At 27.1% G+C, this 19,282-nt stretch overlaps 1 protein-coding gene across 1 annotated transcript in view; it reads right to left on the bottom strand.

The window, feature by feature from the left end:
- Positions 1–3,296: 3,296 nt before the first annotated feature.
- LOC132932357 (semaphorin-1A) overlaps positions 3,297–19,282 on the bottom strand; it is a 168,456-nt gene continuing 152,470 nt past the window's right edge. Inside the window, exons 11-18 of the mRNA XM_060998702.1 lie at positions 17,268–17,616; positions 17,066–17,148; positions 15,788–16,010; positions 14,852–14,994; positions 13,502–13,630; positions 12,388–12,607; positions 8,181–8,418; positions 3,297–7,088 (exon numbers count right to left, since the gene is read on the bottom strand). Of these exons, the coding sequence (XP_060854685.1) occupies positions 7,017–7,088; positions 8,181–8,418; positions 12,388–12,607; positions 13,502–13,630; positions 14,852–14,994; positions 15,788–16,010; positions 17,066–17,148; positions 17,268–17,616 (1,457 nt within the window). The 3' untranslated portion in view covers positions 3,297–7,016. The remainder of the gene's footprint in view (positions 7,089–8,180; positions 8,419–12,387; positions 12,608–13,501; positions 13,631–14,851; positions 14,995–15,787; positions 16,011–17,065; positions 17,149–17,267; positions 17,617–19,282) is intronic.

Genomic DNA, 19,282 nt, shown 5'->3' with positions numbered 1-19,282 from the left:
ATACTTAATAGGCTAGAAATCTCTAATGAATAACTTAATTTAATTTATAAAGTTATAAAAAAAACCATAGGTATTTAGTAAGCTTAATAATAAATATATTTTACAGTGATGTTTATCACTAAGAATGAAGAAAAAATTATTACTAAGAATGTTTTTTTTTTTATTTGAAAATTACTTCAAAGTTACAATTGATTAAACGTTTGCAATTAATTCCACAAATTTAAAATATAAGTAACCATACTTTGCAAGTTGCATCCACGATTATGATAATTAAAACATGGTTAAATGCAACATCTATGGATATATTATATTATTAGGGGAACACGGGGTAAAACCGATTGAAAAAATGAAAACCTTCATAATTATTCAGGATTTTAAGATATACTTAATCTATTTGTACAGTTGTATCAAGTAACTTCTTGTTTACAATATTTAGTTGTAATACACATGAATATAGATTATATTTAATTTTTAATAAGCCATTAACTTTTTTTATCATTTTATCGATTTTGCCCCGATAGCGGGGCAATATCGATTTATAATGGGGCAATACCGATGCATGGGTAATAGGTATTAAAATAATTATAAAAAATAAATAAAATTAAAAGCTTTTTTTCTAATGGATATACAAAACCAAGTACTATAGTACTTACAAATAAATATTGTATTGTAATTGTTGTATAGTATAAAAGGTTTTTTTTAACTGTTATTATATATTTTATGAGATTAACTTTAATATTCAATAAAACTTAAATAAAAACAAAAATAGATACTTTATTCAATCTTTATAATTTTATTTAATTCTTTTAAACTTAATAAATATGCAGCATATATTTAAATAATAACAAAATTAAAGTATATTTATAATAATCAAAGCTAAAAAAAAATTTTTATAAATAATTCTACCAGTATTGATAATTTTAACAAAAATATTTTTATTTTTTAAGATTTTTCAATGTATAAGCTTTTAATAATAACAAAATTAAATTTCATAGTAATAAAAATAAAAATAATAATGAGGAACTTTCTTGTTAATAACAAAATAATAATTAGTACCTTATTGCCTAATATAAATTATTTTTAATCATATAGGTAATTACAAAAATAATAATTTAGGACTTAGAAATATTGTCTCTACAGAAATCACAAACAAATGATGTCCAATCTTCAACTCCTCCGCATAACTCATGACACCACTTCGCACACCCAATACACCTAGCCCATTTTTCTCCCCCTTTGCTACCAGTGTTATATGGTTCTGTACAGTATATACACTCATCTGTGTCATCATTGTCGTTAGGTATTATGATATTTTTGTTTATTACCTTAGTTGTATTACTATTACATTTTCGTTTTTCCTTTTGAGGTTTATCAAATAGTTTTCTAGATGTTTTCTTTTTTGAATTATTACTTAAGTTATATTAATAAAAGTAGGTATTAGGTAATTAAAATACGAAAGTAATATTTTCAAGCTATTCGTAATTAATTAAATAGGTTCATCTATAACCAAACATAAACTAAATTGATATTAATAAGTAGAAATAAAGTAATACTAATAAACAATCGATTTTGCCCCATCGGTTTTGCCCCAAAGCGTTTTATTTATAAAATTGTTGTTTACTGATACAATCTTGTAGATAAAAATAGTTTATTGAGTGCAAAACAATCTTTACAAGTTGTAGATTCATACTAAATGTGTACGATACTTGTAGTATAGCTGTATCATAGTTAAATCTTAAATTCAAAATATCTAAATATAGTAATAATTACCTTCAAAATGATCATCTTTAAATAATAATTCAAATAACAACGTTGCAGTAGATGTTAACAGTGATACCAACATTTCTCAGGATAAGGAATAATATAAATTTAAAACTGATAATTTTCATCCATACAATAATGCGTAATAAGCTATATCGGTTTTACCCCAGTATCTGTTTTGCCCCGTGTTCCCCTATAGATGTACAAGACAAATTTAATGAACACTCGTTTAGTAACTATAATGAAAAAGTTTTATAAAAGTTAAATCCAATTAAAAAATTGAATCAAAAACTGTGTTATTTCAATTTGTTTTGTAATTGAATAACTTTTTGTTGCGTTATGTTGAAATGCTGCATTTTAAAGTACCCTGGTGGTAATAATTATACCTTATTAAATGTACCTATATCGTTTACATAACCTGGATATACGTACTATAAAGGAAGTAGGTAATGTTATTTCATTAATATATTTCCATTCTTTAATAACTAGTTGTCGTTATTAATAATAGAAATGTATAAATAAACACATTTTTTTTAAAAAGTATTATTATTGTTGTAGTGTGCATTATTTATATAAATATGTAAAAACAAATGTGATGTTAAAAAAAAAAATCACGTAAAAAATATTTTCATTCGATAAAGATATAGTTGGAGTAGTTAAACTTTTTATTAAATTAACAAAATATATAATAAACTTAACATAATTATTGAGTTAAATGACGAAATTGTTCAATTAAAAGTTAGTTGTAGTTAAGTAAGTACCTGGTATCTACTACGATCACATGGTTATTTAAAATGTGCACTAGATCGTTTAATTTTGATAGCTGGAGTATTATCAAATCAAGTACAGCAGTTTTTTACTGGTTTTCCTATTTATCTAGAGTTGTTTATCAACTGAAGTTGCATCCAATTTCCCCAGCGACGCAATCAACAAGTCGCTAATCCATGGTAGAGCTTGCTACAGCAAATTAGGTAGCCATTATCAATGAAAACTTCGATTTCTCGTATAAATAATGTTGATAGAAGCACATTTGTGAAAGGTCTAAAAAGTATCCAATCTCCATAGTTCATAAAATATCTATTCTGAATGTCTTCATCATTTAGTATTTTTAGCTTTGATATTATTTAAATATTTTATTATTATACACACAAAACTAGAACGATTGCTTTATAATTTACGTATTATCCTAATTTTAAGCACCTAACTATATATTTTTTTTAAATTCACTGTACATGATGATTTTGAAACAAGATTTTCTAACCTAAACTTAACTCATGGTTAAAACCAAAAATTGGTAGATCATCTAACTTTTGTAAGTAACCTTTTACATTATGAACTTATAAATAATTTCCATTCTGCCTAACTTACCTACGCAATAAAATTAAGTTTCGATAAACATTGAGTACCTATTTTTAATTTTTTTAAAAATAATGAAGGAAAGGAATCTTATACTGTACGATGTACAATATGTACATACAGATTGCTTATAATGAATTTATACATCAATTTTTCTAAAATAAAAAAAACACATGTCGTTTCTAATAGAAATTGTTTTTATTTAATATGTAAACTATTAACCATTTTAATAACCGTAATTAATATTAGGTATATGCAATCAGTACGTTTGGTTTGATTTCATTTACAAATGAAAAAAAAATTGTACAAAAAAAATATAATGTTTAGTTATATAAATAAATGGAACTTTCACATGCTAACTTATGCGTAGATACATATACGAATATACAATATGCGGTAATTTTTAAAATTTAGCATGCAATATGTTTATATCTTAGAGCTTCTTCTACAGTCTCAGTTGCTCTTTTTCATACAAGTTAGTGCCAAGCTCTAAAGTATAAAAGACTTTTAAACTACTCTCCTAAGTAAATAAAATAAATATATTGTAAAAAAGAAAAAAGATATAAAATACAAATAATTTATTTTTTTAAATATAAATTGATAAAATTACTAACAGTTAAAAAATTATACAACTACGTGTAATGAATATATCATCTTTTTTTTCTTTTTTTTTTTATTAGAATTTTTGGAATGTTGTTTTATTATTATTAAAATTTACAATGGATTCATTATCATCTATACAGTATGCGACAATAATATTATATATTTAATAGAAAAATAAACTAAGCACAGTCAAATATTTAAACTTTACATATTATATTGTTCAACTACCTACTTAGTTTGATTTGGAAAACTAAATTCGAATTGAAAATTTAGTTTTTCTATTACAATCCACCTATCATGTCTTGTAACACGCAATACAAAACGTCTGGTAGAACCCCGTGGCAGACTATAATATTATTACAATAATTAATAATTATATTTGACATAAAAAAAAAATACAATACAATACAATACAATAAATAAATATCTCAGTAACATATTTGATCACATTACTTATCTTTACTTTTAGAATAACAAATAAATGTAAAAATGTCCTCTAGCACTATTACAATGATAGTTTTGCCAAAGACAATAATGTTTAAATTATTGAACAATACAATCTATACAATAATAATACGTTTATGAATGTGGTCTTCACATGGTGAATTATTGAAAATTAAATCACATAATCTTAATAAGGGCTATGGAGAATTGTATTATTCTCTTTTCAGCTATTATTCTATGAAGTGAGTATCGATTATTATTAGACAAAAAATACTATTGAAAATATGGTGTGATAAATTTAATAAAACTACCAAATGGAACGTGCTCAAACGTATGTTATTATTATAATAAATTTATTTTTAAAGTCAACATTTCAAAATGATGGTGGTTCGCATCCGAAATTCGAATAGGGCTTGGAAATGTAATAGAAGTACCCACGAACATATAATCACTTTATAAATTTGAACACATAATATTTTTATATGAAACATATTTTGTAATAAAAAATAAAACAAAAAATATTTACATAATTAAATATTTCCGAAATATGTTTAAGTAATTACATGAATACAATTAAAATATTATAATTCTAGTAACCGGTACCAAAAAATAATTGATTATGAGCGTAGATAATACAGAAAATGATAAGACATGAACTTTAGAGAAATAGATAGGTCACCATTTTTTTGGAAATAGGATGACAATGTTCATTAATTTAGTGATACATTTTTAAAGTATTATCATTTTCTGAATATTACATTGTGTTTGCACATTAACTCAAAAACTTTCACAATGTTTATCTTCTATTGCTAAAAGGCGTACTGTCCGTCTCACTTCTGTGAAAAAAAAATTACCGTAGCCCCAAATTTAGCCGATATGGGATTAACCTATTTATCCTTTTGTTATAGATGATGATGAAAATATTAAACTATATAATAGAAATTTGAATCCAACAGTTACAACCTAAACTATTTTAGTAAAATAAAAACTTTAATAATTAATCTTTTTGGAGTAATTCATTACACGCTATATAATAAAGATTAAACATAATGTGAAAGTAAATAAATGATTTCTCATTGTGCATTGACAAATTATTATACTATGTTGGAAGACCATAAAATGTATTAACGTGATAAAAATGTGCAAAATAAATGTGTATGGACTATTCATATTTTAAAATAATTTGTATTTAATTTGTGGGTAAATTATGTTATGTTTTTATCGAGATGAACATGTTTAACAAGAGTAAGTAGGTAGCAACTCTTTTACTTGTGATCTCTAGTTGAAAGTAAACTGATAGTTTGAATAAAAACTAAATGAGTTGTAAATATTTAAAAATGTGTATAATAATATTAATAATAAAACAAAAAAAATCAGAATTCTAAATAAAACCTTTTGATATTACAAAGACAGGTAAAATAATTTTGTTTATCTTAAAATTGGTGTCTATTTAAGTTTATGTTTAATCTAACGTTTAATTTTAAACTATAAATGATGGAATCTTATATACAATTTTTAAACTTTATAATAATAATGATAAGTAAAAAGCAGAATATAATAATACATATTTATAAGAATTGTATATGTTAAACAACAGAAATATGATAAAATAACTATTCAAAAATAATAAATAGTAATATTTAAGACATATATGTTGATTTATTCTTTAAAAAAGTAAAATCACTAGAAAAATAAGTATGTTTATAGTATAATTATTTACAACATGTCTGCTTTGGTTTTGGTAAATAAAAAAGTAAAAAAATAAAACGAAACAATAAAATTAAGACGATTAAACTTTGGTGGTTATTATTTACAGGACAAAAATTGACATTTATCTAATAATAATAATAATAATAATAATAAAACAACCTGACTTAATAGGTATAAGTTAATAGTAACTTTTCTAAAATAAATCAAAGTCTTAATATTTGGCGAAAAAAACAATAAACATATTATATAGACTATGTTTATAAAATAAATTACGTAATTAAAGCGTGTAAGTTATGTTCTAAATAAAAAAAGAATATATAATATATATATATATTTATAAAGACTTTTAAAATAACTATCACATATTTTTAATTTTTTTTTTCAGCAAATCTAGAAAAAAATGTTATATCTATATCTTACGTTTCTAAGTAAAAAAAAAAAAAAAAAAATCGACTGGGAAATTGAAACTTATGTCGACGTCTATGACATAATAATAATAATAAGTATAATAATTATTATACATAAAAGTGGATGATTATATATAAATATAATTATATAATATAAACGCGCCTACAACTGTCTACCGACGAAACGACGATAACGTTCCATCGGTGTGTGTCTGTATACATTGTGTCAAGTCATATAAGATGAATAATAATAATAATAATAAATTATTATTACTATAAACGGAGCAAAGTCATCGTCAAAGTGTGTAAAACTACACGTCTTAGTCTTTGAAAAAAAAAATTATATGTAAACCAATCGACACACGACTGCCGACTATTCCAAACAGATCATCACACGCCTGCTCTGTATATGAAACTGCACGGAGCCTGTGGTTGCGGTTGTTGTTGCAGTTGCTGTTGAAGTTGTTGCTGCTGTTGAAGTTGTTGTTGCTGTTGAATTTGTTGCTGTTGAAGTTGTTGTTGCTGCTGTTGCTGCTGCTGTAGTTGCAGCTGTTGTTGTTGTTGTTGTTGCTGCTGCTGCGACGACGGTTGTTGCTGTTGCTGCGGTGTTATGCGTGCGGCCAATGAAGGCGATGCCGGCGGTGACGGCGACGAACTCGGAGGGGAAGGCGATGACGAGCTGCTAGCGTTCGCGTTGTGTTGACGCGGTGGTCTTGCCCTCCCCTCCGACGCACCTCAGAGGTACACTTTTTTCACGCTGCGCGTCGTCCCGAAACCGTCCCGGTGGTGATAATTGTTTCCGTCGTTCTACAAGCACACAGATACGGGGTATTACATAATTATTATTTTTGGTTTATGATTTATGCACATCGTTTATTATTTTGTTTAACCAATAGGTACAAGAACATCGAAAATAACCCATACTCAATTTTTATGTTTTGTTGTCAATACGTTGACAAATTATAAAATTTGTGCTTCATTACTTGCGTTTAATGGAAATTGTGTTTTTAAGAGAAACAAATGTCGCTCAGTATTTTTATTTCAGAAATATATATAAGTCAGTATTTTATTATAGTACGTTATCGTTACAGTCAATGCGTCGAATGCAAATTACCGTCAACTGTCCAAAGAGAAGAAAAAGAAAAAGAAATCATATTACCTATATTCATTTTAAAAACCACTCAGTTATATTATGTACGCACGGATTATGATACAGATATTATATTATATAGTACCTACCAATATTTATACATTATAAAAATTCGTTTGCCACGTTCATTGTAGATAATTTTTTTATTTATTTTTCATGGCGCAGACATAACATTTTCGCAGAATTTCAAGCTAAAAGATTGTATTGTACGGGTTTTATATTTTTATATTATATAAACATCACCACTAAAAGTTCCAAACAATATTGTCAATGCGATGGATATGTAACGTTAGTATACGTGATGTATAATAAAAAGTATTTAAAAAGTTAATGAACTAGGTAACTGTGTAATATATATACACAAGAAACAATTTAAATAATTATTACCATCATTAATAATTTTACAGTAGGTACGCTATTCAAAACGAGATCAGTACGGAGCGGTGATAGTCGGATGACGTCAACCGCCTCAGCCAAGTCTTATTTGAATGAATCAAAAAACCGCTTGCGATCTCCACGCGCTAATTAGCCGTTTGGTACTGATCTCATTTTAAATATGATATATACAAAAAGGTTATACATATTGAATTGAAGAGTTATTATTTATTATAGTTAGTTAATATAGCGTTTTCCAACTCGATCGCGTTTTTATTACAATCTAAACAATCTATATATAGACAATTTCGCTTAACGCATCAAGCACTCGGGTTGTTGTATAGGTTTATTGTGCGTTATTAAGTGCTGCTTACTTTGTGTTCTCTTTGCGACCGGAGCGTGCCGAAATGATCGCGAATATTCTGTTGCTGAGAATAGTAACTGTCTTGAGCGCCGTTCGGTTGGAACTGAGTGAAGCCCATCGGTGGCATTGGCGCATGTCTCAATGTGGCTTTCGGTGAACCGTGTATCACCTTATTCGGCGGTATCAACACGGGCTCAGCGTACGTAACCTCCTCTTGTGGCAGTAATTTGGGCTCGCCGAGTCTTCTCCTAAAATGATATATGATTATTATTTTAAAATATGACACTTATTACTTCAAAAATAATTAACATATTTCGATTATTTTCATAATGAGCATCTTAAAAAAACACTCATCAGTATAATATAATTAGGTGAGTGGTATTCAGAAATGTATTAGAAAAAAAACCTGAGGGCAAAGGGTCGTCATTAGTAAAAGGATTTTGAAATTAATGTTAAATGCTTCGTCGAAAATAATATATTTTTTTTTTGTCAACATTTCTAGATGAGATGAACCCCAAATCCACCACCTATATACTCGTTTGCTGGTATTTAAACGATAATAAATTAGTATAAAATATCCACATAGTTTATTAGCAGTATATTTAGGACCTCTGGGTTTCGACTGATCTGATATATACAAAAAATCGAAAACACGAAAAACGGCTATAGTGGGAATTTAATCAAACAACGCTGTTTTTTATTTTTACTTTTTACCAACAATAATTACCTAACGGTCAACCATTTGCAAACTTAATAATTTGTATATGTTTTTAAGTAATCAACACATAAGTAAACCAAAACTGGATATTTTGGTCATTTTTATTATTTTATATAAACACCTATTTATCTTGAATGCGTACAGTATCGGACATGATATAATATTTTGACACGTTTGTACGGTAAATCGCCTATATACTTACTATAACTATATATAGGTAGTATATTTTATGTATAGTATTGTATACAGACACTATTATTATCACAGCGTCAGGATATATATATATATACCTATATCACACAATGCATACAATGCAAACACACACACATATATACATCAGATCCAAACGAATTATTATTATTACAGTATAAGGTTCTCAACCCCTTGTAGTATACACCCGTACATACTGCATATACATACATAATACATAGTACATACATACATGTGTATACGGTTCCCTTGGCAACCCTATTATTGTGTGTGTATAATATTCCACAAAGTCTGCCAAAAGAGTGGAACCGTCAGTAATACATATAAAAGCTTCCCCGAAGGGTGTTTATAATTACTTCGCATAACTATCGCTTCATTTTTTATTTTTACTTTTATTTTTTTAATGAAGTTTAGTAGGAATTTTTTTTAGTATAGAGTTAAATTTTATACATTATACAACATTGTAGCCTAGTGGGTTATCTTATTTTTGTTTTATGCAATTCAAAAACTGCTGAGTTTATACAATTATACGAACTTAGATGATGAAGTATGCAACATTAGCCCTACAAATTAAAACCTACAGAATCAAAATAAATATAGATATAAACGTGAAAATGTCATAATCTTAACATTTTAATATAAGACAATAAAAAATAATTCAATTTCAATGAATATTGCTACATAGTGCACACCATTTGCGCCCGATTCAGGACGCATGTCGGCTTCATCATTTTTATCAATGTTATTCACTTCGCTAAAATCGATGGTTATTTTTTTTTTAAATTAATATTTTGAATTTGATATTATATAATATTATGTAATAGTAGAGAGATTATTTGTGTAATACTATAACATAATTAGTTAGGTAGTTTAAATATTAATAAAACAGTAGATATTTGTAAAGTATAAAATATATACTTTAATACTAGTTATTTTATACATCAATATAATTTACAACAAATGTTAAATCAATTGTATACATTTTTATTTGTTACTTAACTGTATCTATAACATAAGTCATAATTTAAGATTTATATTGTAACCATTACTCGTCCTACATATCGGTCATAATAATAATACGTTGTTTATGAACAGAATATAAACTATTATTTCTAATATCTGTTGAAAAATATATTATATGGGTAACTACTTTAATAGAAATACAAATTAAATTGTATGTAATAGCTAGATAGTTTGGTGAAATATTTAGCAAATGATCATAATAATCAGAATTGTTCTAAGTTTATTTATGTAACTGTAGAACTATATAAAAAGACGGATATATGATATACTCGAATCGTGTATCAAGTAAGTGCATTCAATTATTCGATTTTTTACTATCGATTTTTGAAACGTGACTAGGTTACAAAAAAAAGGTATACATGGATGTATGTAGGGTATGACCTGGTTTTGACCTTTTTAATCTGGATACAACTTACGCACTAAATAAAATCTGGAACGAAAGTATTAAGCACTGCAATAATATTATATACTCGTACCTACATCGTTTATACAAATAAATATAAATATGAATTACAATATAAATGTACAAGGAAAATTCTTATTTTTACAGTGATAAACATCCATAAATAATTTTTTTTATTTTATCCAAAGAGGACAATTATTTAAATGAACCCTATTATATAATTATGACGACAATTTAAAAAATCAATAATTTATAAACACCTAATGGAAATTAGCAATTTCACTAATCATATTTATTTGTAAAAAAATTAGTTATTTCATATGTTTATATGATTAGGAAAGATCACAAAAATGCAAAAATTTAAATTTATTTTAGGTACCACTAAAGTTAACTAATAGATACAGGCGTATAAGAGTAATAGATAATTAAAAATAATACTATTACATTTCATAAAAACATGTTGGAAAAAATACTTTTTAGAAAAAACATAGTATACCTATAAACGTTAAGGATAATGTGGAAAATCTGGTCGTTCTATGAGTTTATTTTTACAAAATATTTTTGGTATTTTAGGGTATTATGAATAATTATTTAAACATTTTCTATGTTAACCAGGTATTTTAATAGAATTCTTGAATGCTCAGAGAATTGATATAATTATTGATTTATCGCAAAAAATGTAAACTTTAAAACAATATTAATTTATTCTCCATTTTATAAAGTATGATTCAAAATTATAAAATAAGTACAAAGCTGCTAAATGACTGTAAAAATCTTACGGAAATTCTACATATTATTATTATAATAAAATAATAATAATATGTAATAATATTTTTTTTAAATCGAATGATTAATTATTAATAAACAAAGTACTTATAAAATAATTGTTTTTCTCTACTTTGTAAATAAGCAAGTATAACAAATTTAAAATATAAATGTAAATAGATTTATATTTTAAATAATCCAAGTATTTATTAAGTACACAACTTCGCCAGTAACTTTTCAAAATTGAGTTGAAATATATAATATTATAAATACATTATACATATTATATAGAACATAAAATTAGTAAAATCGGTCAAAAAAACAGTAAAAGAAGTTTTGATTTTATTAATATTATAGTTTATAGGTCAATTTACTTTACACCGAGCTGTTTTAGATTGATTCTGTAGAATATTTTAATAATTAATCATAATAAAACATCAACGTATAAAAATAACTTAAAATGTTTATTTATCTAAGAAAAATTGTACCATTCTTCTTAGACAGCCAACAACAAAGTATAATTATTATCGTTATTTATTTAATTTTTATCCAAAAAATACTGAAATCATAGTTAATATTAAAATACAGTGTTAATAATACTCATAGTCATATAAACCTACTTGGTTGATTACTACCTAATTCAACATTACATTCGCAAATTAACACCACGGTAAACACCAGAGGGTAATATTTAATTCATTTTTTTGATTTTAAACAAAAAGTTTGAAATATTTTATAAATTATGATTGAGGCTAATATATTTCAATCAGAATTACAGAATTTATGAAAAATATTAATTTATATTAAATAAATAGTTTTAATAGTTATATTATTAATTCAATTCGATGTTTAAATAGTGGAATAGTAGACCATAACGTTTTTGGAGTACGCTGTCCTTCTTATTTGATTATGAAATTTCAAATATAAGTAGTATTAAAAAAGTATAAAACCACTATAATACTTAGAAAAATGTAGATTTATATTAAATAAACTACCTATAAAGGAACTTTTTATTGAAACCGTTTAATTGACTTTGTAAATTAGTATAAATGGATCTCTCTGTATTGTCATGTACGATATTTTTCGGTGGGTACTTACGCGTTCATGTTGTGCCGTTGTTCAAAATATTCATATTCGGTATCTGGGTATGGTAAGTTATCGTCCTCGCTCTTTGTGCATCGCCGGGCGCACGCGTAACCAGCCAGGAATCCCGTCAGCAACGCAGCCAAACAGGCGGCGAATACGGCTGTCAGTACAGTTTCCATAGTGTAACTGCCATCCTGGCGTTCGTCTACTCTTACATCGTCATTGTTGGCACCTTTAAAAAGGTAAAAAATAAAAATAAGAGATGAATAATGAGATCGTCTTGGGTAACAAGACGGAAAATCCAACCATTTCCAACTATTTTGTTAACACTGGTAATTGTATCACTATACTGCCAACATTTTATCTCGTTAAATATATGCGTTTATTAATAAGTATACATTTTTATGCTTTTAAAAACTAAATTTAGTTGTACAACAAATATTTTCAAAACACATACATTTATCAAAAACTAATGACTGTATACCAGAAAATAGTCAATCAGCAATTAATATTTTAACATAATATATTATCGGGAACTGATAATATAAACAGTGGACTAAGTAGTCAATCAAGTATTAATTTTTTTTTATATTAAAACGTTTTCACACTATAATTTTTATCTATTTAAATATACAAAAAAAAATCTAGTTGCATAGCATAAAAAGAAGCAAATTGATGAAATTTAGTCGGGACAATGATCTACAATATTGTAAAAAAAATAATCCTGTTTTAAACGTATGGTCATTCTAATTTATGTCCCCATAATTTATGCACTAACGCTAATTTTAGGTAGGTAGAATATGAACTGAAACCCGTGTACACCTATGTAAGTGTTGTTTCAAAATTAGTCGGAAAATGTATACACCAGAATGTATGTTGTGTAATAAAATAGAAATGTATACCAAAAACCATTTAACTTATTTTGCAAATTGAATTTTTTCCATGCATACCAACACCGCATTTAAATAAATTGAATTTGTATCACGGAAAAGCATTTGGTGATACAATGCTTTTGGGACATACTGTATCTTTGGTATGTATGTATATATATATTCACAATATACATAAATATGTACATTATATATAAATTATACATATGCACACAATATTTTTATGTAATACTCACCAAATGGTGGAGCTTGGTCATCTTGTGACAGGTTTATCGTATCACCGGCGTCTTCGATTGATTTCCCAATAGCGCCACTTTGGGCATTAGAAGCGAACCCTATGCTCGAATCTTTTCTACTGTTAGATGCTAAAATAATAACCACAAAAAAAATAATTTATAAAAATAAAATATTTTCACAGAAAAATGAATACAATGTTTCAACACACATTATATATGTTATATTACATACATTAATATCTTCTAAGAATATATTTTAATTCGAAATATTTAATTTAAGATACATTTTGTAATTTAAAAAAAATACTGTATCCTTAAAATATAAGAATATACTTATTCAATTATTAAATTGTTAAAAAAAAATTCTCATTAAGGATTTTTTTTATATATACTATTTCTAATAATGAGAATTTATTGTGAAAATCATTAATTAGGATATCAAATACACAAATATTTTGTAAATGTACTGCATATAAATATTAGTATTATTTTAAGCAATCCTTTATAATAGATATTTTGAATGTTAATATATATATATATATATATATAAATCAAGAAACATTGTGATTGACTTTCATGAAAATTAAAATGTTTAAGTATATTATACTAGTATATTATATATCCAGATACAAGTGAATTTTCTAAAGGACATTTTTTTAATTAAATATATTAATAAACTTTTCCGATGAATTTTTATGCAACTAATAATGACATAGTTTGAGTTTTAATTTATATAATTATTATTGTTATAGAATAATGTTACAACTTGTATAAAGATATACAAAATTATAAAAGTATAAAATTATGAGTTGTTGAAGCAGGTGTTTTTTTTCTATACAACACCAGTATTAGATTTATTGATGTGCAACAAAAATTACCGAATTTATAAGAATTAAATGCTTTTGTTCAGTTATATGTGTCCTTAACCAACTTTTTTTTCTCCCAAAATCATTTTTTAATTTATAATTAAATGTGTAGCGTACAATGACCTTTCTGTAGGTTTTACCCATATTGCGTGCAGGCGAAAACTTAAAATTTTTCTTACTCGGTAAGTTGAAAAGTTAAATCGAAACTTTGAATTACTTAAAATTTGAATTTCTCTCAAAAACGCACTTATTATAAAGTACTCTGTTTCTTAAAAATAAATCACGAATTAAATTAAAGTTGATTACGAGCAAATATTCGTTGTTCTTTTAACTTGGAGCAGACCCAAGCTGTTTACACCTATATAATATTATTTTATGGTATTTGTTAAACGTAAGGGACTCGTTTACATTAAGAGTGCCCTATGCGTTATATTAATCATTCCATATATATTCATCGTTTTGAAATATATTAAACTGTGCTTACCCGAAGGGCATTCGTGGTGTAATCCGGTCTGAATGTTCTGGATGAATTCATTCCATCGGGTGGAAGGCACTTCGCGCATCGAACGGCATTTCTTGTAGACTTTGTCAAACGCACAATACGGATCTTGGAGACCAATGCATTCGCTGAAAACAACGGAATCGGAACGTCATTATATTATCGGTCGTTGCGGATGCAGGGTTGTCATCTGCGATTTTTTTATTATAACTCTTATGTGATTTCGTATGCACAGCTGTTTCGCGATAACAATCGAATATAAGAGGGGGATGTGTAATAAAGTGGTAAGGTATTGTCAGAAATTCGAGTTTTTTCGATAAATTATTGTGTTTTTCTCTAAAAAGTGTCCGATAAATTATAATATTCTTTATTTTATGTTATACAATATAATACATTATTATTCTTGTTAGAATTTTGGAGAAATTAAAACTATCACAACTCGACAGCATAGTACAAGTTATTAAAAAATTTCTTTAGAATTTTATCTTTCTTTTTCCTCTTTTACGCAATTTTCGAAACTATTTACCAAAGTAAATAATAAAAATATTACTTTATTATTTGCGTTTGAAAAACAGTTTAGGAGTAAAGTGTTGAAATTTGAATAAAATAAATATTTAAAAATTTATATACATATATACGTATATATATATACAAACACATTATTACGAACAAAATATAATCAAAACTTTGATTACCTAACCAACTTTTAAAATAAAAAAATAAACTTCAGCCGAGTAAAAGTTACGACATAGAAAATATGTTCTTGTGAGGTATATATTTTAACGCAATAAAGAAATGTTAAATCCGTTTGACGAACACGCAATTTTATGTAATTATAATTATTCATTTTAATTAAATTTGACCTCAATATTATGTATTATACGTACGTATAATTTACATTATATAATGATAAATATTTACCCGCATGTGACTATAAGTGCATTTTGACATCTGTCGAGTGGAAGCGATACCACTTGTCTATCAGTAATGACCAGCAGTCTTTTTTCTTCGAGTTTAATGTTTCGCACGGCAGTAGTGGTCCCGGGACCGCCGAACTCGTATAATTCTTCAATGACGACCGGACTCACTTTTTCGTTGGTGTCCGCGCTGGCTGCGTTTATTGCTTTCAGTACTTTTCCGCTATCTATAAATCATATAAATGATTATAGATACCACCAAAATGTCCACACATCATGATTATTTCATGAATATATTATCTAAATTGAATCTAAAATCTGACAAATCTTTGCGATGACGCACCTTCTTTATACATCACGCGTATAAGTGTATAACAGTATAACAAATATTATTATTATATTATACTAATATAGCGGTGACATAATTGATAATATAGTAAAAGCGCCGTTAGTCAGGAACTCGAAAATCAAGACGATTGAAAACTAAACGGATTAAACTACAATGTAAGCGGAACGTAATGTTATATCTATATTATATAATCGCTTTCAAGGCGTGAAACTAACACCCCAGTGCGTTTTACCACGTAATAGCATCTATATTAAAAACATACAGTCGTGCGACATCAAATCGTCTGGTCGTTAATATAAACGTATATAGATATAATATATACACATATGTTTTATAAAATATATTAAACAGTTAGCGGAGTAACAAAGGGGCGAGATTAGGTTTTAATCCAAATTTAAAAATATTTAAATTTGTTTGGGATAAACACGCGTTAATGAACAGAGGATTATTATACACAAGGTTTACAGTGTGTACACTGTACAAGCACAGTGATGTGTGTTGAGTATGATAAAATATTATTCACAATTAAACAGTGTTATAATAATGTATAGTTATCGTGACCTAATTGAAAACAAGGAGAGGAGTAATAAAGCTCACATAATATAATCCTGTTTGAAGTAAAAGCGTTACTGAAAGATATCAGTGAATACCACCCAAAAGGGTTTTCAAAAGACTATTGATATAATCGGGATTTTCGGTTGAAGCATTGTGGCAGAGTGCGTAGAACGGAGAGCAGCAGTGTGTAAGTGACATTTGCAAGCTATTCGTATAACTTTTCTAAAATTGAAACATCGTGCTTCGTGCATCCTAATCGCCACCCACTAGATATTATTATATAACCCGTAACATCATGTAACTCAAATCATCCATTTTAACTTTTAATTGGTGAAGTACAATTTGTATGCAATTTCATACTTTAATTTTTGATTTTACCTGTTCCAATAAAGAGGACGTCGTAGGTCTTTCCATCGATAGCTTTTACTTGCGGGTCCACAGCAATTACCGTAAACCTATAACTGTGTGATAGGAAAACAGAGAGACGGAGAGAAAATAAAATCAAAGATAACGATTAGACAATGTTATTAGATATAATATAATATACAATACGAAAACCACGGAATGTGGCGATACTTACTTGACGCTCGTACGAACAATAATTGGCTGTTGGTAAAACGACCGAACAGCCTCGTCCATTAGCGAATGGCTCTTGATGAAGTTCAACGTGAGGTCAGGGAGTGTCCGGGAGTCGTTGGCACATTGGCCCGGTCTGGGGTCGGGCACCTTGGACCCGGGTACTGGTAACCAGTTACCGTTCATGTAAGTCTGCTCCTTGAACTCACCCTCGAACGAATCAAGCACATCAGATAGCGAGAATGCGCAAACCGCCGATCCAGTTATACTGTTGACTGGTGTCGTAAACACGCCATACATCATGAAATGCTGTTTGGTGCCATAGACACCCTGCACCAAGTCCGTTGACGATTCTGTGAGGGGAAAAACAATTAATAAATGCAAAGACACGAACACATTATGCACAAAATTGAAATTTAACTTATTATAATATGGTTACTGTCACGAGTATCGTAGATAATACGTAAACTGTTTCTAAATAATGCTGCAGGTCACAATTGAAAAATTGAAAAACAAAAATTGAATGAGAATAAAAAAAAGGTTATACCTACTTCGCTATAAGAGTGGATACGTTGGCACTGCATAGTCATCAATAATAAGATTCAAATCAAATACATACATAATATAGATTCATAATTTATTATGTTATATTTTTTCATGACACGATTGATATGATATTATGTATCATTCAATTTTTAATTTTTCATAGATAACCTAACACAAACGATATATTTATGTTTAATATAGTCAGTGTAATGTGTGTTAAAATTGATGACCTATTAGATACATAAATTACATAAATTACATATATTTGTTTTAAATAGAGTAGAACAATAATTAAATAAATAATTGATATAATCAGAAGTATTTTAAAAACAATTCGTTTGGTTTTACAGTGCATCACTATACAATATACATCCTTAACCTAAATTATAGTTTAATTAATTTCATAATAATTTAAAATTATTGATTATCTATTTTGAATCGATATCAGGTATAAATTGGCGCACCTAAAAATACCCGGGAATGAAAAGTTTCCGAGAATTTCCTTTTGGTTCGGGATGGCACCGTTTCTGGGAATACTAACAATTAAATTTCATATTTTTAAATGAAATTATTTTTTTCTAATAAGATAGGTACTTACTTTATACATTTAATTTTAAATTATAGTTTAAAATATTATTTTACCTATTTTTAAAGAGCAACGTTATTTATATAGACAAAATAAATAAAAGTCGGCAAATCAAGTAAATTTGAATCGTTTCAATATGATACAATTCAACTATTACAATTTATTAAGACAATGTTAAAATTAGTAAGTTAGATTTTCTGAAAAAAACATAAGCTCGAATGAGTATTGGTACTTAGTATTTATTACATAATATTTCATTTTTATGATACGCAGTAGCTATAACAATGTTACAATAAGTAATCTAAATAATAAATTATCAATTAACGATAATATTGATTACAAAATTGCTATGAGGGAACGGAAAATCAATTTGACAACAAATTGTCGGAAACTAACCGGAAAATTAATTTTTAAATAAATTTCGTCAGTTAATAAAAATAATCGATTTGTTTATTCTATAATGTATTAGAATAATATTTTTTTTCATTAAAAATTATAGTAAATGTGTAGTAAAAGACAAAATGTTAACATAAACTGTAGAAGTTTAATTCTGGAACACTTGGTATATCCCATAGAACTTAATCGGACAACGCGACGGTTAGGTAAAAAACCGGTACAGTTCAACCAAATCGTTGAGTATGGAAACTGTACCACTATGGTGATTAATAATAATAAGTCATTAATTATGTATTGTGAATGCTTAGGTATTCTCTGTTATTCCAGAAAGTTTCTTTCCAGGATGTTCAGTCTATTTACGATCCTAGGAATCGTCCAACTTTAGTCAGATGTCTATTCAGATATTCAAATTATTTGGCTAATGTGACTCAACCGTTTTTAAATAAGTCGTAATAATAGCTTTTACAGTCAAAGATGATCAGAAAATCGAA

Source organism: Rhopalosiphum padi, chromosome 1 (genome assembly GCF_020882245.1).
Source record: "Rhopalosiphum padi isolate XX-2018 chromosome 1, ASM2088224v1, whole genome shotgun sequence".
NCBI lineage: Eukaryota > Metazoa > Arthropoda > Insecta > Hemiptera > Aphididae > Rhopalosiphum > Rhopalosiphum padi.
The sequence above is the reverse complement of the archived record's forward strand: the minus strand, read 5'-3'. Positions and strand labels throughout refer to the sequence as shown.